General features: G+C 36.0%; 1 protein-coding gene across 1 annotated transcript in view; it reads left to right on the top strand.

The window, feature by feature from the left end:
- Nucleotides 1-24,817, top strand: part of TRPC4 (transient receptor potential cation channel subfamily C member 4) — a 199,969-nt gene that overhangs the window by 138,630 nt on the left and 36,522 nt on the right. The window contains exons 4-5 of the mRNA XM_004779530.3: nucleotides 4,389-4,725; nucleotides 22,888-23,027. Of these exons, the coding sequence (XP_004779587.1) occupies nucleotides 4,389-4,725; nucleotides 22,888-23,027 (477 nt within the window). The remainder of the gene's footprint in view (nucleotides 1-4,388; nucleotides 4,726-22,887; nucleotides 23,028-24,817) is intronic.

The raw sequence follows: 24,817 nt of genomic DNA, 5'->3' as shown, positions 1-24,817 counted from the left end.
AAATGAAAAATAAAACAATTGGAAAAAATTAGAAAAACTGGTAGACTGGTCACATGATCAATCCCCAACATATGTTGAGTTCCCAGAAGACAGACTTATCCAGTTCTTCCAGATCTTGGTCCTCTCCACACTTACCTATGCAAGGTCCAACTCACAGATGATGCTACTGGCTTAATTAAATTAGGGGAGGACCAGGTGAAAATAATGTTTGTTAATAAAGTAGCAGCGTCTGATCAGTTATGCAGCATAGTGGGGCTCTAGGAGACCAGAACTGTTTTAATTAGGAACACAACTAGAGCTATCTCTAAGAGACAGGGACAGGCCCAGATGGTTAAAGGGCATTGGGAGAGATGAAGGAAATTAGGGAATGAAGTTGAAGAAAGCATTTCTAGCTACGGACATAATTCCCTAAAGCTCCTCAGCCTATAAATCATCCTTAAACCTTGCTATCAACTTTACAAAATGAGCTGTTGGAAAGCATTCCTGGGCAGAGGAAATGAAACCCCAAAAGATATAGATTATTCTTTAATTGCTCAGAAATAAACAGTAAGACCCAGTGGAAACTGTGGTCCTTTTTAAGCAAAGAAAACAGATTGCCTATATGTAAATCACTCTAATACATTCAACTCAAAAGCTTCAATTCTCTGGAGACTCAACTCAATTGAGACTGCGCTGTACTATCTGACTTAGTCAAGATGCATAAAGTAGCCAGGTTGGTTGTCCCCAGAATCTAGATTTTGCTCTTACAGAGAATATGGCTGCAGTTTGAATCTTGGATACAATTTTTAAACTAGAAAATATATTTAAAAACTGAAAAGATGAAGAAAGAACAATTACCAAGTAAATCTGATCAGTAGTTATTTTAATTACTAGGGCTCCTTAATTTTTGAACTCTCTTCTGTTGATTTTGTCCATATGCAGTTAATATTTAATTCCTCTCCATGTAGGAGTAAGGTTTCTTATTTTGCTTCAGTAAGGTTTCAGTTTTTGGGTTTTTTGTTTGTTTTTACTTTGGAGCTTTACCCTTTCTCTTCATCATTTTTTTGTTTCTTCTATGGTGTTGAGTGTTTTAGTATTTTGAGTAGTTGTTTTAAAAATCATTAATATTGGATCTCACTTTATTTGTAAAAATTAGATTTCAATAACATTTATGGTTTTTTAATATTTCAAATATCATGATTCAATGATTCTATATATAATCATGAGATCAGGCTTTTGAAACTTTCTTAAAAGTTACTGAAAGGAGGGATAGAAAGTTTTTCCTTTTTTTTTTTTTTAAGTGTCTTTTATAAATGCATGGCACAAATGTGAATTTGAATGTTCCTAATGTTTTAATATGAATTTTAATGTGATGGCAGGAGTTGTACTAGAATTGGCCAACAACTGAAGGGAGAAGGGAAGCTGTAACTCAGTGTGCCTGAAGAGATACTCCACTTTCCCCAGTTCTGGAAGGGTAGTTCCTGTGACTCAATGTGCAGTAGAAAGATGATAAAGGGGAGGTAGGAGCTGTGGGCTCCCAGCATGCGTGGCCCATCTGGGGAGGGCTTTTTTGGAATGGCCCAGTGGCAGGTGTCAGACATAGGATGGCCCCTCTCTGAGGAGGTCTTTCAGAAGGAGATGGAGTAAAGCTGGTTGTTCTTGTAAATAATCCAAATAAACCAGGAGACTGGCAGTGGGGTTGGGGGACAGGAAGAAAGAGAAAGAAAGACAGGAAGGGGGAGACAAAGAAGAAATGAAGTACACAGTGAGCATGAAAGAAAGGAAAAAAAAAAAACCCAAAGAATAGAAAGAAGAAGGGACACATGAGATAATGAAATGTTTTAATCCACTTTAGCAATTAAAGATTTAAAAAAAAATCATAATCTAGAAGTTTAATTCTTTTAATCCTTATTTTGGTAGCTAATTGAACATGAAACCCATTTTTTCATAAAAAACCTACTAATTAATAATGTACAATTTGGGGGATGCTGGTATAGACATGTAGTGAACAGGGATAGTAGAGAAAGGATATAAAACCATTGTGAGGGCATTTATATTCATAGTGATTCTTTTTGGGTTATTACATTATTCCTTTGGGTTCCTTATAGGAATAGTATTCCTTATATGAATACTTACGGGTTATTTCAATCCTATGATTTAAAAAGATTTGTAGTAAAATAATATCCACATTTGAGGAAACTTGTATATTATATACACTCACTTCTACTCTTCTTACAATCCTGTCTCTATTCTCTACCTCGACATAGGCCCACTGTGTCAGTGTTTAGTAGAAAATCACGTAACCTCTTCATTTACTAGACACAGATGTATACTTTCCAATAATTAAAGAAAAAAAAATTTTAAGAAAAACATTAGTAAAAATTAAGGTTCACCTAGTGCTTGGCAATGGCAGGTGTTCTAGAAGGACTAAATAATTTGCTTCTTCTAGGTAATTTAACACAGTCTATATGTGTGTATTGGGCAACAGAAATTTTTTATCCAAGCAAACCTTAAATGCTCCTAATAAAGTTATTTGTTTAATTGTACAGGGGTGTTTCATGTTATAATGAGATTTGAGCCAAGAAGTGCAGAGGTGGTTAGTCCTAGAATTCACCCAGATCATGTTAAACAAAGTACATACCTTTCTTTTACTTTTTCTGTGCGTATTAAATATGTTCATACTTAGCCCCTCACAGTGTTTCTTCAGTTTGTGAATATTAATGAGATATTATAGCAACTGCTTGTTAGATCTTGTATTTTCTGTAAGCTAAACTCCCTTTTATTAAGGCCTTTCATCTGTGCTAAATTCTAATGGTATGAAGAATATTTTATATGAAAAACTAGAAAGAAGATGATAGACTGATTTGTTTATAAAATGCTGATGGGAAGGATTGTGTATGTGTATCGGGGGGCAGGTCTTTTAAAAAGAACAGAGCTTGTTAATGACTTAATCACTCTTCGCCATTACTCTGCAGATACATCAGCAAGAACTCTATTTTGATGTCAAATACCTGACTTTGACCAGAATAATAGTCAAGGATGGTGTTAAGAAAAGCTGTTCTTTGAATTATAAAATCTGATTTTACTAATTACTTGCAAGTAATAAACACAGCTCATGTCACCCAAGTCTTAAAGAAATGCAGTATTATTTTATCTATATCTATTTAACTTATTATTATAAATTTGATTTGATTTATTACATATTTCTTTGCCTGCTATATCCTTTGATAAGTAGGGCTTCTAAGACAAGGTGATGAGAAACAGTTGCATGAGAAATCATTTCATGTCCAGCCCATATGTTTGCACAGCTGGACTATTGAATTGCTCTTTCAGTCAATCATCCTGTTTCTGTTTTCACTCTCAAGCAACTTTTAGTTTGTGATAGCCAAGGCTCTTTATGTGAACTCCATGATTTTTTGCTTGCTTACCATCAGAAAAGAGTAAGGGCAAAGTCTTGTCTAAAGGAAATTCATACAGGCTAAGACTGAAGAAGAAATACAATGCCAGTAGAGTTTTTCTAAGTCTCTTACAAGAAACTGAAGCTTCTACTGCAGCCAGACTGCCCATAGGGCATCCCTTAAACATTTCTTGGCAGTGTGTGTTCTCTCTTTCCACCATACCTTGCCTTTAACTGCCTTCCCCTCTCTTCTCTGCTTATACAATCTGTCCCTTCAGAGCCTACATGTACTGGGAAGCATTCTTGGACCATTCTGTCTGGAAGAAGTAACTCCCTCTGAATTTGTATAATGCCTAGCTGTCAGTCTCAATGAGAAAGGGAGTGTGCAGAAAAAAAAAAAATCCTGGAGCAGTTAGTCTAATATTTTATCCTTTACTAGATCTGTAACCTTGAGTAAATTTACTGACCTCTTGTAACACCCTCTATCCTCATCCTTAAAAGAGAGTAAGGAATATACCATATCTCCAACATGTTGTCAGGATAAAATAATGTTGTGTTTGTGAAATGTTTGGTTTATGGTAATTGATTATACTTAGGCAAAGTTTCTGTTTTATTTCCAACAAATTCAGCTATGATGATCTACAGTCTGGTAATCTTAATATGCTTTCATGTATGTTTTTCTTATTGCCTCAACCCAAATGTTAAATAACCCAAAATGTTAAATAAATGGGCTTTATTCACAGAACAATTTAAAGGACTTTTTGATTAATTATAAAATTGTTACTTTTTATAGATTTTATTTTTTTAAGTAATCTCTACACCCACATTAGGTGTAGAGATCTCAACCCCAAGATCAAGAGTCACATACTCCACCAACTGAGCCAGCCAAGCATCCAGTATAAAATTATTTAAAGCAGGACTTCTGGCTTTCAAGATAAATCTGTGGTCTTACATATGAACTGAAGCCACCGCATGTACACTGACTCTTCCTTTTCCTTTCCTTTCTCTTTAGTTTGTTGCTCAGCCCAATTGTCAACAACTGCTTGCATCTCGCTGGTACGATGAGTTCCCGGGCTGGAGGAGACGGCACTGGGCGGTGAAGATGGTGACGTGTTTCATCATAGGACTTCTTTTTCCCGTCTTCTCTGTGTGCTACCTTATAGCTCCTAAAAGCCCACTGGGACTGTTCATCAGAAAGCCATTTATCAAGTTCATCTGCCATACAGCGTCCTATTTGACTTTTTTGTTCCTGCTGCTGCTTGCCTCTCAGCACATCGACAGGTCAGACTTGAACAGGCAAGGTCCACCACCAACCATCGTCGAGTGGATGATATTACCGTGGGTCCTGGGTAAATGTGTTACTATAGAAAATATAATAAAAACGTGTTGCTGCCATGGAATTTCGTTGCCCAGAAAAGAATAGTCATTAAAGTTTTGGACGTAGGCATACTTAAAACAGGTTCTTGTCATTGCAGCTCCAAAGCTTAATCCCCAAAACTAAATAAATACTTTGCAAGTTTTGGGGGACTTGCTCCCAGACGCAGCCTATGAGAAGTAACTCTAGGTTTTAGGATTTGTGATTTCAGTGATTTCATGTCTGTGAATGATTTGCTGGGTATTTTTGTTTGTATGCTTGTCTTTTAAGATCTTCAACATATCTCATTGGCTATATTTTCTTAATTTTCTTAATAGATACACCTTCTAAAAGACAAATATAAATCACTTTACAGAATTAGTAATTCTACACATAAAGTAACTATAAGCTTTCTTTAAGATCAATCCATTAAGTTTATCTTCAAATATATATTCAATCAAATATATTCAATCAAAATAATAGGAAATTAAACATTAGAACATCTTCCAATCTCTCTGTTCTTTCCATAGAAAGAAAAATGTTTGGGGATCTGCAGCAAATCTTGGTAAGGTAGAAAACTTTAAAGTAGCTGGTAAAAGCTTTGTTTTCCTCTCTTCTTGTTATTGTAGCCATAGTTAAAATTTACATTTTAATTATTCTTTCCTCTATCCTACTGTGGTTTGCTGAGAAATCACATTTTCTCAATTTAGCCCATCATTTTAAACCTCTCTGGTATCATATCCATCTCATCATTTAGTAATTAGAAAATATGTGAAAATTTCATGATTCAGAGTCTCAGAAGATCAGTTTGGCTTAAGAGTCAAAACAACTGGAGAGACTGTAAAATGTGGAAAAGGCAGGAAAAAAAAGGACTATATCTCAATCTGACATAGATACATTCTTCAATTTTAAAGATTATAAATACTCTAAATACTGACTATAAAAATAGTTCATAACAACAAGATTTGATATATTTTACAAATATATTAGAAAAAATACCCTTTTTTACTTTTTTTTAATTATATTTTTTTATTTTTTATTAACATATAACATATTATTAGCCCCAGGAGTACAGGTCTATGAATCTCCAGGTTTACACACTTCACAGCACTCACCATAGCACATACCCTCCCCAATATCCATAACCCCACTTCCCTCTCCCTACCCCCCTTCCCCTGGCGACCCTCAGTTTGTTTTGTGAGATTGAGTCTCTTATGGTTTTTCTCCCTCCCGATCCCATCTTGTTTCAAAAAAATATCTTCTTAAGTGACCTTTAAGATAGAGTACATTCTCATTAGTCTGACATGCATAAAGTGTGATCTTGCTTAAATTAGAAAGAAGGTTTAGATAACTTGTGTTCTTTTTGCATAAAATAATTATGATATTGCAGTTGACAGTCAATATAAAATAAACATGCATATTCACATTTAAATTAAATATTTCACATTAGGAATATGTTCTTTGTGGAGTTTTCTCCATAGAAAATTTCTTGTAAATAATTCTTCCATCCAAGTACTAACCAGGCCCGACCCTGCTTAGCTTCCTAGATGAGACGAGATGGGGCACGTTCAGGGTGGTATGGCCATAGACTCTTGTAAATAATTCTTAAAGAAGCATTTAGGAGGCTAAAATTCCCATTATGGGTGACTTATATGGAATGTCTAAAATTTCTGATATTCCAAATGAAATACAGAATATTTAATTTTGAAAAATGTTATAGATACAGTGAAGCATAAACAGATATAGTATTTCTAGACTTTTCTTTTATGTAACTAATGAAAATATGTAGAGTACTTTCTATGTAGTAAGTACAGTACAGGTCAATAGTGATACAAAAGTTAAAAAAAAAAAGAGAGAGAGAGAAGAAAAAAACATCCTTGCCCTTATGAAGCTTAAATTTTACTAGAGGACCTAGATAGATAATAAACAGTGAGATATGTTGCTTAATGTCAGAACGTGGTAAATAACATTAAAAAATAGAAGTTTCAATAAGTCAATTGGAGAAAGACAACTATCATATGATCTCCCTGATACGAGGAAGTAGAGATGCAACATGAGGGGGTAAAGGGGGTAGAAGAAGAATCAATGAAACAAGGTGGGATTGGGAGGGAGACAAACCATAAGTGACTCTTAATCTCACAAAACAAACTGAGGGTTGCTGGGGGGAGGGGGGTTGGTAGAAAGGGGTGGGGTTATGGACATTGGGGAGGGTATGTGCTATGGTGAGTCCTGTGAAGTGTGTAAACCTGGCGATTCACAGACCTGTACCCCTGGGGATAAAAATATATTATATGTTTATAAAAAATTTAAAATTTAACAAAAATAGAAGCTTCAAACCTTTATTAACTTGTGAAATTAAGACGTATTGGCTGCCTCCTACTTGCAAAACTTGTAACAGAATTTTCCATGAATGTTGGCTAGAAATTATATCCAAACCACAGCTGAATGGTTAAATAAGATACACGTTTAATTGTGATAATTAAAATTCTAACCTAGGGAAATATCTCCTAAAGGCAACATTTCTTTCTTTTTTTTTTTTTTAATTTATTTATTTGACAGGGAGAGAGAGAGAGAGATCACAAGTAGGCAGAGCAGCAGGCAGAGAGGGGGAAGGAGACTCCCTGCTGAGCAGAGAGCCCCATGCGGGGCTCTATCCCAGGACCCTGAGATCATGACCCGAGCTGAAGGCAGAGGCTTAACCCACTGAGCCACCCAGGCACCCCAAGACAACATTTCTTTAAGATATCCTGACTTCATGGAGTTAATTTTTCTGGGGATTTTTAAGATAAAAGGAGATTTTCTAGAGTAAAAATTATATATGAATGATTCTCTCGCTTGGAGGATTTTCTATATCAAATATATCTGTCCAAACAGTATATTATTCATTAAAGCTGATGAATTCTAAGTGCCTCCCATCTGACACTGAGTTCTAAGTGTTTTACTAGATCTGTAACTAGAAAGGGGGTTCTCATTAGGCTCTTGTAGAAAACACACTGTACTTGGATATATCTCAGGTTCTATCACTGAGAGAAAATTAAATTATGGGTGGTCACAACCTCTCAATAAAATGGAGGATTCAGAGTCCCACTGAGTCCTAATGTCCTGTCCTAGGGAGCAATCATTATTAAGGCAGAGAAAATTGGTCTTTTGTGGACAGGAGGTGGGAGGTGAGGAGGAAACTAAGGACAACAGGATAGGAATGCTGTAACATTTTACCGAAGTACGATATAGACAAAAAGGCCAGGTCTGATTTAATAGCTCCGTTAATGAGTCTTCTTCTATCTTGTCTCATTTAATGACTGAGGTCTGGCCAAGGAAGTTGTCAAACATTTCACAGTCCCTCCATTGTGAGGGTCTAGATTTGCAATATGACTGAACGACTTACAGAGAAGAGAGTGGCTTACAAACAAGTTCTTGGTCCTGCTTTTTTCCCAGTGATAGACTGAAGCTCTGTGCAGGGGTTTTTCTCAAGTCTTCTTGAGCTGACTTGATTTTCAACCCATGTCACTCTATGAGCTACTTAGTATGTAAAAAAATGCGTTTTCATTCCTACTAAATTTATTTTCCTTCCATTTTCAAGGGATGTTTCCCAGACTTCTGATAACATAACTTACAAGAAATGATTACTTTTATACCATCCTTTTTTTTTTATGCTGAGGGGAAAAAAAGACTTTTGTTTATTCATTTTATGTATTCATATAAATTTTAACGCTTCCTGAGTAGAAAAGTTTTTCTAACTGTAAAACCTAATCTCTCAAATCGATCCCTTTATCTCCTTAAGAAATACGGTTTTGCTTTGGAATTTCTGTTCTTTCATATACTTTGCTGTGTTTCAACAATACAGACTTATATTTGGTGTGACAGATCCAGCTATCTTGTGATTTAGTACAGTGGCAGGATAATGCTTCCCTGTTATTTTCAATATCTTCCCTGTGGAAGTTCCACATCCTGTTGACTATTTAAATTGAAGTCTATTGAGTTTCGTATCTTTAGAAAACAGTCTGCAATGACCCTTGTTCTCTTCCACTGTGGTTTCATAGATACGCGGTAACTCATCTCTTGCAAGGCGTTTTGAATTTTTTCCTTCAGAACTTTCTTGTATGAAAAGTTCTTGACCCTTCTTTCTCCCATTGAACAACTTTGAGAGATCTTATAGATGCTGTCAAGATCAACTTTAGCATATTAGCAAAGAGATCTAAAAGCCTCATGCAGGGATCAAATTTAGGATTTCGTCATCTTGAGATACAGTCCTAACCAAAAGAGAAAAGTAATCACAAATAATTCAGTTAGAACTATCTCGAAAGGTAGATTCTGGACAGATAGATGCCAATATACTTCTCATATTGCCAAGTTACCCATTTAAACTAGAGTAAGAAGTGCAACAATGTTCCATCAAGCAAGCATATGAGCTTGATGACAGAGCTACGTTCTATCAGTGTCAGAGAAAAAGTGTCATTGGAAAGTCTGGACAATGGATTAAAAAGAGCCTGGGGCCAGATTAGAGACCTAGCTGCTTCTGTGCTCTGCTGTGCCATGACCTGGAGGCTCTTAATTTATTCAGGGTTTGATTTTTAACATAGAATATCAGGGATATGAAATGAATATTCATGTCAGAATTTCCCTTTTACATAAAATTTATATGCAAACTAAATATAGCATGTTATATTTATAATGTACAATGAGAATTTATCTAAATTATAGCAGCAGTTTTATCTCAAATAGATGTCATTTGTTTTCTGAAGGTAATGTGGAGTAAAATAGGAGGGGGAGAAAAAAAACAACTTTTGAATGCTAATTTTTAAAGCTTTCCCCAAAGCCAGTTTTGATTTTTCTGCAGAATCTATTATAATTTGACTGTAACAGTCAAATCCGTGTCATAGCTTATTCCCTGCAAAAAAAAAGTTTGCACAAATGTATATGCATGTGAATTATCAGGAGGTAGACTTAGGTTATCAACTTAGCAAAGAGAAACCATGAGATTGACAACACTTTTCAAAAAAGTAGGATGTTACTGAAGGCTATCACACTAAGAAAGCAGGAAATACTTTGTTCTCAATGAGAAGGAAAAACGTCTGCTGCAGTAACTTGATATTATGTGTGTGCCTAAGAATATGCCATAATTATGTAGTATATAAATCCATGCACACTGAGCATGATAAGGAGAAGGGTGAACTGAGGAAAAGATGTATCATAGGAAGAAATCTGAGCTCTGTTAAAAATAACTTCTAGTGAATTCCTAGGCATAAACTAAGAATTGCTCATAATATCCGGATTATACATCTTGCCCATAACACATACTTATTTGACAATTTTTCTCTAACAAAATTGGCCTCTCATTTCCATGATTTATTTTATATTTTTATCTTGTAAAGGGTTGATATTAACAAATCTGAACATTTCGATAAGGGCTGCCAAATTGCAAATAGAAAAAGAAAACTTGTGATCACATTCTCCCCTACATAAAGACTCATAGAGACAAGCAATTCTATATATGCATAATTCTTCCTTTTTGTGACCATTTCTCCACCTTTTGACTAATAGGCATTAAGATCATTTGGTTTTAGGTACTCATACTGAATTACACATCTTCTCAGATAGCCTCCCAAAGGTATTTATGCAATTATAAGAAACAAGTTTATAGTTTCTCCCCACTCTCTCTCCTGGCAAGGTACTCTAAACCACCTCAGTACACTGGCGGCAGACACACATAGACACCCAAACACAGCTGCAGAACATCTGCTTATTTAAAAGACATTTTGATTTTCAAGAAAACCAGATAATCATTGTAGTAAGACATATAATCATCATTTTCCTTTTTATCTCTGGGGAAAAAAGTTTAAGGTCACCTCTACTAAGACTTACCAAGATCTATCCAGACTAACACAGTAAGATTTCAAACAATGAAATATTTATGTAGATTTAAATTGTTGGGCACATTCTACTGCTGACCAAAAGACTTCTTTATTGGGGAGAAGATTAAGTATTTTAGGTATGATGATAACCCAAAAGTGAAATCAGCACACTTTGAGGGAATATTTGACAACATGATCCAAGCAGATGGTTCAAGGGAAGGGGGCAAAAGATAGAGAAAGAGGAGTAGATATTAAACAAGGGAGGGTCAGTGTGAGAGACCGAAGGAAGGCTGAAGTGGTTTTCTTGAGTTCAGAATGACAGCAGCAGTAGTGATGGTAGTAATAATAGTAGAAAGAAACTATTCTTTCTAAGATAGTTAAGATAAGATAGATAAGATAGAATATCTTTCTAAGATATTCTAAGCTAGGCACCCTGCCAAATGTTTCAATGTGGATTCTCATCTGAACTTCATAGTAACTCCACTTCACTGAATCATAATAAATGTTTGTATCTCATTTCATAGAGAAGGAATAGGCTTAGAGAAGTTAGATCCTTTGTCCAGGATCAGGAGCTAGCAAATGCTTGAGACTTGATTCATAAATCAGTTGTTCCAGAGCTAGAACCTTTATCCTCCATAAATACTACCCCCCAAATTTGAGGGGTAGGATTCGAGGTGGCAAAAACAGCCCAAGAATACAAGACTTCTTTGCTCATTTGTTTTGTTTCTTAATTTCCACATATAAGTGAATTCATAAGGTATTTGTCTTTCTCTTTTTTGCTTAGCATTATACTCTCTAGATCTATCCATGTTGCTGCAAATGGCAAGATTTCGTTTTTTAATGGCTAATTTTCTGCCACACACTCATGTGCACGTGCGCGTGCGCGCACACACACACACACACACACACACAGCACATCTTCTTTATCCACTCATGTATCAATGGACACTTGGGTTGCTTCTACAACATGGCTACTGTAAAGAGTGCTGCCATAAACATAGGGATGCATATATCCTTTTGAATTAGTGTTTTCATATTCTTTGGGCAAATACCCACTAGTGAAATTACAGGATCATATGGTAATTCTACATTTAATTTTTTGAAGAACCTCCATACTGTTTTCCATAGTGGCTGCACCAGTTCACATTCCCACCAACAGTGCAAGATAGTTCCCTTTACCCCACATTTTTGCCAACCCCTGTTGTTCCTTGTGTTTTTGATTTTAGCCATTTTTACAGGTATGAGGTGATATCTCATTTTGGTTTGGCTTACATTTCTCCAATGATGAGTGATATTGAGCATCTTTTGATGTGTCTGTTGGCCATCTGAATATCTTCTTTGAAGAAATGACTAATCATGTCTTCTGCCCATTTTTTAAACTGGATTATTTGTTTTTGAGTGTTGACCTGTGAAATTTCTTTGTATATTTTGGATACTATGCCTTTATCAGACATCTCACTTGCAAATATCTTCTCCATTCAGTAGGTTGCTTTTAGTTTTGTTGACGGTTTCCTCTGCTGTGCAGAAGCTTTTTATTTTGATGTAGTTCCAATAGATGATTTTTGCTTTTGTTTCCTTTGCTTCGGGAGACATACTGAGAAAGATGGTATGTCTGATGTCAGAGAAATTAATGCCTATGTTCTCTTATAGGGTTTTTATGGTTTTAGGTCTCACATTTAAGTCCTTAATCCATACTAAATTTATTTTTATCTATGGGGTAAGAAAGTTGTCCAGTTTTGTTCTTTTACATGTCTCACTGTCCCTTTAAGTCAGTGTTTCTTGAAGTGTGACCAACTGACTAAAATCAAAATCATTGTGAATTTCTACAAAAAATTTATATTTTGAATTCTCCCCTTGGTTGATTAGTTCAGATATTCCAGAGGTCTTTAAACATTAAAGACTGAGAAACAATTCTGGAAGCAAAATTTCATGCAAAATATGTATTAATGTGAAAGCTTTATTAAGGAGTCTCAACTCATTAGAATCTAAACATGAAATGGTTTTACTTCTGATCACTCCTCCCAAGCACCCTATACCAGATATCCTTTTCCTATATCTTGATAATACATTTAGTAGATATCAAGTTCCTAAACCTTTGTGTTATTAAAAAGTAGTCCCATGGACACCTGGGTGGTTCAGTTGGTTAGGTGTCTACCTTCGGCTCAGGTCATGATTCCAGGGTCCTGGGATCAAGTCCCATGTTGGGCTCCTTGCTTAGCGGAGAATCTGTTTCTCCTTCTACCTCTGCTGGCCTCTCCTCCTGCTTGTGCACGCTCTCTCTCTGTCAAATAAATAAATAAAATCTTTAAAAAAAAAATAAAAAACAGTTTGAGTCTTATCATCAGTTTAGAGCATTCCTCTTCCTGACAAAAGCGTGGCCCATGGCTCAAAGGACCTAGAATTGTCCGTTTGCTCATCCTTCAACCCCAACTCTGGAATGGAAAGCGGGACACAAACTGTTCATGTTCTCCTGCTTGGTGGCTGTCGGGAAGAGGAATGACAAGAAAAGTTACACGTCTTCATGATTTCCCTGGAACCCCGGTCACAGCTCTTTCCTGGTTGTGTGTCTCTGGCTAATACTGTGTAGCCAGTATGACAAGCTGTGACTCATGGCTTTCCTGATGGGCGCATGAGTGTTCTCTGGAGACCCTGTGTACTTCCAAACTGCATATTCTTGATAAGCCCTCATTCCCCAAGAGCATCACAAAACCTTGCCACATCTCATGGCAGGAGGTCAGGCTGCTGCCAGCTGTCTTACTGCCAAAACATACTGTCTATTGTCCCTGAGGATCCAGACCCAGGAAGAGATGAGCAAGCCAATTGTGGACCAGACACTCCAGTAGGAATTGAGATGCCAGTTTTTCCTGTAGAAATCCCCCAGATTTTTGAGGGATTCTTCACAGACTCTTCCTCACTTGTTTTAGGGGAGGTGGTAGGCTGGAGAGCAGTCACCTTTGTCTCTCCATCTGGTATTCTGAATTAGCACAAAAACTGTATGACCCTGACATGATGGCTCTCTTGCCACTTATTCCAAGTGTTCTCTCAGTTTAGACTATGGGATTGGAGAGCCAGTTGGTTGGTAATAGATACGGTTCTAATGTCTCCTTATATGCCCTAGAGGGAAGGGTGTGGCTACAATTTTCTGTAAGCTAGTGGGGGCTCTCATCATTATCTCTGTCTGGGTTTTAAGATTAGCACTGAGAAGATAGAAGCTGCCCCTTAACTCAGCACTTTTTGGGGGTCCAGCAGAATGTGAATCTCTACTGAGTCTCTACTAAAAAATTTAGATTTTTCTAACCAAAAGCAAAATTTTCACCAGAGACCACTTTTTATTCCATGATCTGGGGAGGGAAAAGCAAAACAAAACAAAACCTCCAGCAGGGAGGAATTATTTCATTTTTGTTCTTTTTATCTACATTGATTTGGTGCCACAGTATAGAACTTGGTGTTCTATGAAGAGACTTCCAAGGTCAGATTCCTTGACTAGATCTTAGGCTGCCATGACAGGTCCTTGGAGGTTGCCCTAGGTGAAAAGGTGACTCGCTCTTTGTTTAGGGGTTATTTATCCTTTGTGTAAGTACAGAAAGCAAGGAAGAACAAGACAAGAGGTCTGTTCACAGAATTACACTCTTCTTACCTGAAATCGGGGCTGTTAAATGTGGTGTCTGAGGTCTGCCTACTTCATCCTATTCTCACAACCAGCTTCACACAGTGGGATATAATCAGACACTCAAGTAGCCCTAATGAAAACTGTTATGGGAAAGGTAGGAAAAATAAATACTAAAAACTTCCAGGCATCCACAAATATCTTTCAAAGGAAGTTCTCTGACTCATTTGCACTATGATCTTTCCTTCGCTGGTCCCCACAGTCTTGACATCCATGCTAGTAATTAGACCTCCACCGTGACTCTCAGAAATCATGTCATCTGTTTATAAACAGCAGAGAGCAATTTTGAAATGTTCCCATTGTGGGAACAGGACAAACATTTTGTGACAGGAGCTCACTGAAGCTTTGTTCTCTTCAGACTAGTTACCACAAATAGTTGATCTGGATGCATATTCCAGCCAGTTAATAGCACCCTCTAGCTTTTCTAAAAGGCTTGTTTCTTCAAAAATTTTGGTGAATGTCGCCAGAGCAGAGGAAACTTGGTATTTTGCTAATGTGCTCATAAGAAATAGAAATCATTAGTTATCAAACACGTATGTGGTGACTAGAGCTCTATGAAAAGCAACTGGATTCTGGTGCTCTAAAAACACAAGATCCCAAACCCTATTAGCCAACAAGCACTGACTGATAGTCTTGATTTACAGCTCAGGTTAAAAAATGATGGTGTGAACTTTCAGTTTCATCAGGATCTCTGTTTTTTCCACATAGCTGTGACTTAACAGAGGTCAGAAGTGAATTTTTGTGTGTGATCCAGAGAGTCAGGTTTAATGTCTACTTTTTGAATTCCTAAAGAACTGTAATATCTCTGAATTGTGAGGGTTTGCTCTTCACCTTCTTAGGAAACCATAGAGGTCATCTAGCCCAAGCTTCCAGTGGAAGTGCCATCTTCTTGAACTCATCTAATTGGAACAGAGTCTGCTCAGATATTAAGGAGCTCCAAGTTAAAATGTTGTTTTGTACTGAGCTTTTAACTAGTTCTTTTAACTGTTTTCCCACAGTTTCTCTATTCCCTTATGTAATTATCCATAAAATATTTGAAGTTACCTATTTTGTGGCTGTTAATAATCACATCTGGCTTTCCAGTCTGGTAGAAGCAAGAAGAGAGGTAACAATTTATCAATAAAAGGAAAAAAGATATAAATACTCTAGTTAGTTAGCAGATATTTAAAAAACACTTCATTTTATAATACATACAAATCTGAAAATAACAGAATCACAGATTCATAGGCTTGGAATTCCCTTCAGAGATCAGATGGAACAGGTTTTCACCTACTTTTAGAATCACTCTGGAGCCTGAGTGATGGAAGACATTCTAGGCTTGGATTGGAATCTTGACCCCACAGGGTGATCCATTCCAGTTTTGGAACAACTCGGATTGCCAGAGAATTCTCTCTTACATTGGTCAAGAAGGTTTCTCCCTATAATTTTCATATCAAAGATCCAACTTGTGCTTTTTGTAGCAGACCAAAGCAAGTCTGTGTCCTCTGGTATAAAACAGCTTTTAATCTTTCATGGAAACTATTGTGATGACTGATTTTAATAAAATTTGACAATTCAGATAGGAAGAAGTAATGTCTGGTGATTCATTCCATTGCGGTAGATGGTATGATTTGTATAATTATTGATTCTATATATAGAATTCTATATATAATCCAAACCTCTCTGCTTTTGAAATGAGGAGTAACACTAGAACACTATTGTCTAAGATTACAAAGCCGAGTACCAGTTGAGCTGAGCCTTGCCCCTCACTCACCTGCTATAGTTAAATTCTTATCTCTGGTGAAGATTCACTGGAAATGCATTTGTTCAATTAATGATTGCAGTGCACACATCTTCTCATCTCTGGGAACTGGCCAAGTTTCCAATAAAACAAAACAAATAAGCCACATTGTGAAATCTCAGAAATAAGAAAACATTGTCTAAGAGCACTGCCTAAGGAGCTTGAATTCTAGTTTCTTTATTAACTGGTAGTGGAGCATAGTCACACTGCCTCTTTTGGTGTGATTTTTCTTATGTAGGTTGTGGTTGTGTTCTGGCTTCTGAGATTGTCCCCAGGCTCAGCAGGAAAAAGCACCGCAGAATGGGGAAAGGAGAGAGGTTCCAGAGCGCTTTTCCTCACTGGATAATATAAATTGTTAAGTTTCCCACAAACTCTAAAATCCGAGCTTGCATCATATCCTAGTCAGGTTTATTATATTCCTTTCTTCAATATGGAGGCAGTGATCATTATCATCTCCCCAGTTATGCCCCTATCTTATCTGAGCTCTCAAGAGAGATTTCTTTCTGAAAGAACCTCAAAGAGAAAACTAGGATATATAAACACCAAATCCATACTAAATCAGGGTCTACAGCAGACTTTAAAATCTACACTATATTTAAAAGTCTGAAGTTAGAACAGACTCTTAGCTATAGAGAACACACCAATGGTTACCAGAGAAGAGGTGGGTGGGGGATGGGTGAAACAGGTGATGGGGATTAAGGAGGGCCTTGTCATGGTGAACACGTGGTGATGTATGGACACGTGGTGATGTATGGAAGTGTTGAATCACTATATCGTATACCTGAAACTAATATTACAGTATGTTAACCAACTGGAACTTCTGTAAAAACTTTTAAAAAATGCACACTAAAATTAGTTAGACTGAAATCAGTCCTCACCTAGGTTATCAACTGAGCTCTAACTTAAAATTTGAAGAAATAAATTTAAATAATAATAAATAACCATTTCTAGTTATCACTAAATGATGATAGACTATTAAGTCTAGTTCACTTTTATTTCTTCCAAAATTTTATTATGAGAGTTTTCAAACATACCTATCGGCAAGATATCACAATTAATATTATATTTATGATATTTATGATATATTTTATATTTATTTATTTCTTTATTTTTTATCTATCCCTATTGCCATTTGTCAACATCAACCTCTCATCATTTTTGCTGTCTTCAAGTTGTAGCATTACTTTTCTTTTTCAGGGCACAGAGATTTAAAACATTGACAAACACACACAATCATGAAGTACCACCACAATCAAGATACTAGACCAGGGCTGGAAAACTATGACCCAGCAGGAAAATATGACCCTTGGACAGATTTTGTTTTTGTTTTAAGATTTATGTTATTTATTTGAAAGAGAGAGAAGGAGTGCTCAAGCACGCAAGGAGCTAGTCAGAGGAAGAAAAATCCCAAGCAGAATCCGTGCTGAGCCAGAGCCCCATCCCCACCCCCACCCCCGCCCATGTCCGCTGGATCCCAGGACCAGGACTGAGATCATGACCTGAACGGAATCAAGAGTCTGATGCCTAACCAACCAGTTGCATCACCCAGGTTCCAGTTGACAGTTTTTATAAATAGTTTTATTTTAACACTGCCACACCCATTCATTTACTGCAAACCTAACTTATTTATTCTTTGGCCCTCTGCAAAATAAGCATGATGGTAGTTGTATGTTTTTATAGATGTCCTTCATCAAATCAGGAAATTACCTTTCTATTCACACTTTGCTTAAAGTTTTTTGTTATAAATGGATGTTGAATTTTGTCAAATGCGTTTATGGCATCTATTGAGATCTTTTTTCCCCCCCATTAGACTGCGGATGGCATAAATCACATTGATTGGTTCTTAAATGTTGAAACAGTCTTGCATTCCTGGAAAAACAGCTATTATCAATTTTATATAGTGCTCTATTTAATTTACTGGTTAGTATTTGTTGAGGATTTTTATGCACATTCATAAAAGGTATTAGTATGTAGTTTTCTTTGATTGTATTATTTTTGTCAGACTTTTTATCAGAATAACACTTGCTTGCCTCTTAGATGTTTCTTTCTCATATTTTCTTAAGTGTTTGTTCTTGTATTCTTAGCACTAGTATTATTTCTTCCTTAAATGTTTGGTAGAATTTTTCCACCCATAAAAAAAAAAAATGTTTGGTAGAATTCACCATAAAGCAACTGGACCTGAATTTTTCTTTGGTGGAAGCTTTTTTAACTATGAATTCATAATACTTTAATAAGTATAGGACAAACCAGGTTACTCTGTATACTCTTGAATGTGATTAGAAGTTAATGTCTTTCAGGGAAAATGTTCCAACTCATTTAAGTTGTGAAATTTATGGATATCAAGTTGTTCATTTTTTTCACTTGTTGTCCTTAAAATGTCCTAAGATCTGTACTGATGCTCCTTCTTTCATTTCTGATATTGATCATTTATATATTCTCTCTTTTTTTCCTTGACCATTCTGGCTAGAGTTTTATCAGTTGTACTGATCATTTCAGAGAACTAGAATCTGTTTTTGTGGATTTTTCTCAAGGTTTATGTTTTAAAATTTATTGCCTTCTGCTCTTATCTCTTTTACTTTCTTCTGCTTGTTTTGGATTTAACATGTTTGTTTTTCTATTCATAGTGTCATAGTTGAAGCAGAGATCACTGAGACTTTTATTCTTTTCTAATAAAGTCTTTAAACCTATAGCTCTAAGTACTATGTTAGCAGGACCCCAGATTTATTTGGATGTATTTTCATTTTCAATCATTTCAAAATATTTTCTAAAAATCTGCAAATTCCTCTTTGATCTAGAGTTATTAGAAGTATGTTGTCTGATTGCAAAATATTTGGGGATTTTCCAAATACATTTCATTATTGATTTGTTGTTTGTTATATTGTCATAGAACACATTATGTATGATTTCCACTTGTATAAATATGTTAAGGTTTTCTAGCCCATGATGATATGGTCTCTCTTGGTGAATACTACACATGCATGCACTTGAAAAAAAAAAAAAAAGTGTTCTACCACTGTCAGGTTGTTGATAGGGTTGTTCAGAATTCGATATTCCTACCAAACTTCTGCCTACAGATGCTACAGAGAGGAACACTAAGGTCTCCATCGACTAAACTTATACCTTTCTCTCTTTGTTGTTTCAATTTTAATTATGGAATCCTGCATTATAAGATTGTATTGTTAGCTGCATTCATTGTTAGAATTGTTCTGTCTTCTCGGTGAGTTGACCTTCTCGGTGAGTTGACCTTTTCACCCATATGTTAGTATATCCCTCTACCTACCTGGTAACAGTCTTTCTTTTGAAATATATCTAGTCATATTAATATAGCCAACTCACCTTCCTTTTTTTTTTTTAGTTTTCTTTTGATTAGTATTTCATATGTCTTTATTATTCTTTTATTTTTATCCTGTTAAAGAATTGGAATATAGCTGTGTTTTGCATTTTTCTATATGACCATCTCTGTCTTTGAATTGGTGTGTTTAGACCATACATTTTTTTTAAGACCATACACTTTAATGTAATTATTAATATTGATGGATTTGAAATCTACCCCATTGGTATAGTTTTTCCTACTGGCTCTATCCATTCTTTGTTGCACTTCTCCTTTTTTTTTCCTGCCTGTTGTAATATTGAATATTGTTCATAACTTCATGTTTATTTATATTTCTGGATCTTTATACATTTAATTTTGTATATATACATATATACATGTACATATGTGTGTATATACATGTGTGTGGGTCTGTGTGTGTGTTTATCTGCAGTCTGCCACAGTGAGCCCTGAGGCTCTCTTTGGAGGAATCTGCTTCCCTTAGAAGTATAGGTTCTTTGGCCTTCTATCTCTTTTATATACATTGTATATAAAAATATATTTTTCAAGTAGGCTCCATGCCCAGCATGGAGCCCAACTTGGGGCTTGAATTCACAACCCTGAGATCAGGACCTGAGCTGAGATCAAGAGTCACATGCTCAATTGAGTGAGCCACCCAGGCTCCCCTACCTACATTTAAAAATATTTTAAGAGAATGCCTTAGGGTTTACCATATAAGATTTTGTTCAGTATAACTTCAAATAATATTTATTTTGTTGACAAGTAAACTAAGAATTTATGATAGTATGTTTCTAATTCTTCTTTCTCATCATCTGTGCTAATGTTGTCATTTTACTTTTCCGTATGCTATATATGTTATAAACCACAATACTTTGCTACTGTTTTTGCTTTAGGCAATTATCTGTTTGAGCAATTCTAAAAGAAAAAATATCTTTTACATTTATTTTCTTTTTAACCATTCCTGGATATAGATTTTCATTTCTTTTTATAGACCTAATTTTTTTTTTTTCAGTATCATGTGCCTTCTGCCTAGGATATGTCCCTCCAGCAATTCTTGTAGCCTGGGTCTCATGTAAACAGAGTGTTTGATTGTCTGAAAAAATGTCTTTGAATCATCTTCAATTATGAGAGTTATTTGTGCCTTGTTTAGACTTCTGTGCAGACTTTTTTTTTCTTTCAATGCTGTAATAATGTCACCTGTCTTACATAGTTAAGACAACAAATCTGATGTCAGGCTTCAACTTCTTCCTTCGAATGCCATGTGTCTTTTATTTCCACCCCACTCCCACTCCTGATGCCATCACTATTATTTCTTTACCTTTTTAAAAACATTTTGAATATGATGTATCAGAGTGTACATGCATGTGTGTATTTAGAGACGGTATGTATCCCACTTGTACAGAAGGCCAGACAGAAGTACATTGCATTGATGCCTGAAAATGGATGCACCATTTTCTTCCCCGAGAACATCATGCAGGAATTTGAGGCAATATTGTCAGGAGCTCAACCGGGTTTGAGTTTCATTGCTACAGTCAGTTTCAGGGCACCATAGACTCTGCTTCAGGTGGTGCTATGGACTGCATGTGTGTGTCCCTTCCAAATTCATATATTGAAATCCTAACCCCCAATATGATGGCTTTTGGAGGTAGGGCCTTTGGGAGGCAACTTACATCATGAAGACAGAGTCCTCATGAATGATATAAATCCCTTATACAAAGAGGCCAGAAGAGATAGCTTGATCTCTTTCTGCCATGTGAGGACAGAAAGAGAAGTCAGTATCTACAGTATGGAAAAGGGTTCTCACCAGAGCCTGACCATGTTGATACCGTGATCATAAACTTGCAGCCCTCAGAGCTATGAGAAATGAAGTTTGATTATTATCACAGAGTGGGGCTCTGTGATACTTAGCTAGAGTGGCCTCAACTGACCAAGATAAGTAGGAAAGAAGGTAATTCTCAGAATTCCTGCAGCACCCACACCTTTTGGCCTCCTCTGTGCACGTGTGCCTCAGAGGTGTTCTCTCCCCATGCTCTCGCCACTCTTCCAGGGGTTGTCTGCTTCCGATTGTCACTTGTGTTTGTTGGCCTGGTGATATAAAACAGGCAGATTCTCTGTTGTCCTGGTCTGTGGTCAGACTTGGGTAGGACGATGCCTGGGCATTAGGGATGGAAGTTCTCAGTGCGCCCTATCTTACTACTTAAGGGCAATGACACTTTGCAGGTCATGAGAGACCTGACCTTCCCCTGTGGTAAGAAACCTCGAATGATACTGGTGTCAACCCTAGGCCCAGGACCGTTTCCTGCTTCTCCCATAGGGTTCATGTGTTGTGTTCCCTAAGGAAGAGGAGTACTCCATGAGAAAGAGCACTGAAGGAGCTGGAAACTCCCTTGTGTCTTTGTCCCAGAGGCTCTATTCTCTTGTGCTAGCTCAGACTCAGCCTTTAGAAGCTAGTTTAAAAGTTTTTCTGAAATCCTCTTACCCTCTTATATGATGCCTTTGTCTCTCAGGACTGCACCCTGCCACAGGTGAGCTAATACTCACCCTGAGGCTATCTTTGGAGGAAACTGCTTTCCTTAGATATGTAGGCTCTTTGGTTTCCCATCTCTTTGATAGGTCCATAAAAGATTATGATTTTATAGTTAACCTGATTTTTTCTGGCTTTTAGTACAAGACAGATATGAAACACTGTGATATACATTTGACATTCCAGACTATTATTATCTTAATAGAGTCATGTTACTTGCTTATGTTAATGTAGTTATGAAATCATATTTATCCTTTTAATATTTCCTGATTCTACACCCTTTGATATCTCTCTCTTTCATCATTGGGCCTGAAAATTAGATTTATAAAATTTTAATAAGATTATGGAAATAAATTGATATATAGTGATATTTCGTAGCACTTGCTAGAATTTGAAAATTAAAACATTTCCTATTAAAAATATGATCATTATAAAGGGAAGGGATTTTTATTTTCTCTAGATGCTAGATAAAAGGTCTTCTAATGCAATATCATGCATGTTATGACTGTTTTGTGTTCAGAACTGAAATCAGATCCCTGAAGTTGCTAATCAGTTATAAAAGCAAAACAAAGCATCCTGCTTGATGTAATTAAGACAGTTATGTTCACCAGATACACTTTTCATGAATCTTTGAGTCATCTCAACTTTGGCGGAAATGTGTCTTTAAGTATTTGTTTATAAGTGTTACCAGATTTTCCATGAGAAATATATATAGTTACATAGAAATTACAGTTGATTCCAAAATTACACCTTCTTATGAATGTATCAAATGAATAAAAGAAAGGGAAACTGCCCTAAGAGCATTCTCTACAATTAGCTCAGTGTCCTGTAAGTTTTAGAGTCTGGCTGAGACTGAATATTACTGTCTTTAAAAAATAGATGTTTCATGTAGGAAAACAATATAGTCTCTTGCAGCTCTGAGATTCTATAATTTTTAAGTTGCATATCTCAATTTTTAGTAATTTGAAAATCACACTTACGGTGACTCTTTTTGTAATTGCAGGTTTTATATGGGGAGAAATTAAACAAATGTGGGATGGTGGACTTCAAGATTACATCCATGATTGGTGGAATCTAATGGATTTTGTGATGAATTCCTTATATTTGGCAACGATCTCTTTGAAAATTGTTGCATTTGTAAAGGTAACTATTGTTTACATTGTTGATAAAGCGTAAGTTCTGATAAATACTGATATGCCTTTGATTGCTATTAATTTTACTAATAATGTTACTTTTAGAGCATTATGTATATGTGATATTCACCTCCTCATCACTTTGATAGATGGGTATAAAATACATAGATAATATCCAATTTATAGTCATAAAACAATGTCACAATTTGAAGTTGTCACCCAATTTTATTGCATCTAAACTGAATAATGCTTCAAAATTACTCACCATAGTTGCTCTCGCTTCTGATCTTCTCTGCTTCTAATGAAATTCTACCTTAAACACTATTTAAATTTTGGCAACCAAAATCTATTTTTATCAGTTACAACTAAACGATAACATTACATAGATCAAAATATTACTTTCAAAGCATTGAAATTATTTCAGCTCAAACTAATATAGTTTGATATAAATAGAGCAGAATATAATTTCTTTCTCTTCATCCCATTCAACATGACAGTGCCTGAAATCTCATACACCCGTCACTCCCCCAGATTTTGTACAATATCAGTCTTTTCCAAACCACAGAATTTATGTAAAACATGTTTGTTCTGCAATGACAATCTGGATTATTTTGTACTTTGGGGGATATTTTTTGAACCGAAATATCATCTCCTTCCTGCCTTTCTTTTTCCCCATTTCCTTTTCTTTCCTTTTTAATTTTTTTTCTTTCAAAATGATTAGTGTATTAGTAAAAAATAAAGAGTGTCTAATTGGGCTTTAAATGAACGATTCAAGCAAGTTAGGGATCTGATCTAGAAAATACTAACATGGAGGTGAACTCATGTTCATTTCATCTAATTCTTAAAATGGCCACCTGAGTCTCTTAGTGCAGAGTTCAGCTCTGTCAGGTTCAAAAATACCCAAAGTTGGAAAGGCCAGAGTTTCTAGAATTTGTTCAGTTAAAATGTTGCCAGCATTCACCAAAACATTCAGAAAGAGCATTACCTACCAATTTCATGGACAGGAAGCTATATTTTAAGAATAGAATGATAATTTGGTAATTTTTCCTACCTGAATTGAGGTTAATGCCCTTGATGACCTTAAGAGAAAAGAAGGTACTATCTTAACTAAGGAGGTTATGCATCTATATAGGAGATAGGCAGGGTTTTGTTTTTTTGTTTTTTTGGCTTTTTTTGTATTTTTAAAAATTTTTTTTAAAAGATTGTATTTATTTGTCAGACAGAGAGAGAACACAAAGCACGAGGAGCGGCAGGCAGAGAGGGAGAAGCGGACTCTGCACTGAGCAGTGAGTCTGATGTGGGACTTGATCCCAGGACACTTAACCAGTTGAGCCACCCAGGAGCCCCAGGCAGTCCCTTGTTAAGTGCATATCTGTCCAATTCTTATTTTCTTTGTAATGATCCTTAAGTGTATCTATAAGGCCGATTTATCCATCTTTCTACAAACAAGTAATGTATCTGTTTTTTTGTAGCCCCATACGAGTATAAAATTCTGGTGACTGTGGCAGTTCTCAAACTTTCAGCTGCAAAAGAATTACATGGAAGTCTTTCTAAAACACAGATTCCCTTTCTCCATCCCCAGAAATTCTAAAGTAGGAATATTAGGGAAGATCCTAAATTTGCATTTATAACAAATTCATCAGATGTTGCTGATGTAGCTGATCTAAGGAAGATATGTTAATGATACTGTACTGTGTAATTCTGTTCAACAGTTAAGAGAAGTATGAGATTGATACCAAAAAGAACTTCTCTTACATATTTTTATACATAATATTTATACTACATATAGAATATTTTATA

This window comes from Mustela putorius, unplaced genomic scaffold (genome assembly GCF_011764305.1).
Source record: "Mustela putorius furo isolate JIRA1106 unplaced genomic scaffold, ASM1176430v1.1 tig00003942_pilon_pilon_pilon, whole genome shotgun sequence".
In the NCBI taxonomy this organism is placed as follows: Eukaryota; Metazoa; Chordata; class Mammalia; order Carnivora; family Mustelidae; genus Mustela; species Mustela putorius.
The sequence above is the reverse complement of the archived record's forward strand: the minus strand, read 5'-3'. Positions and strand labels throughout refer to the sequence as shown.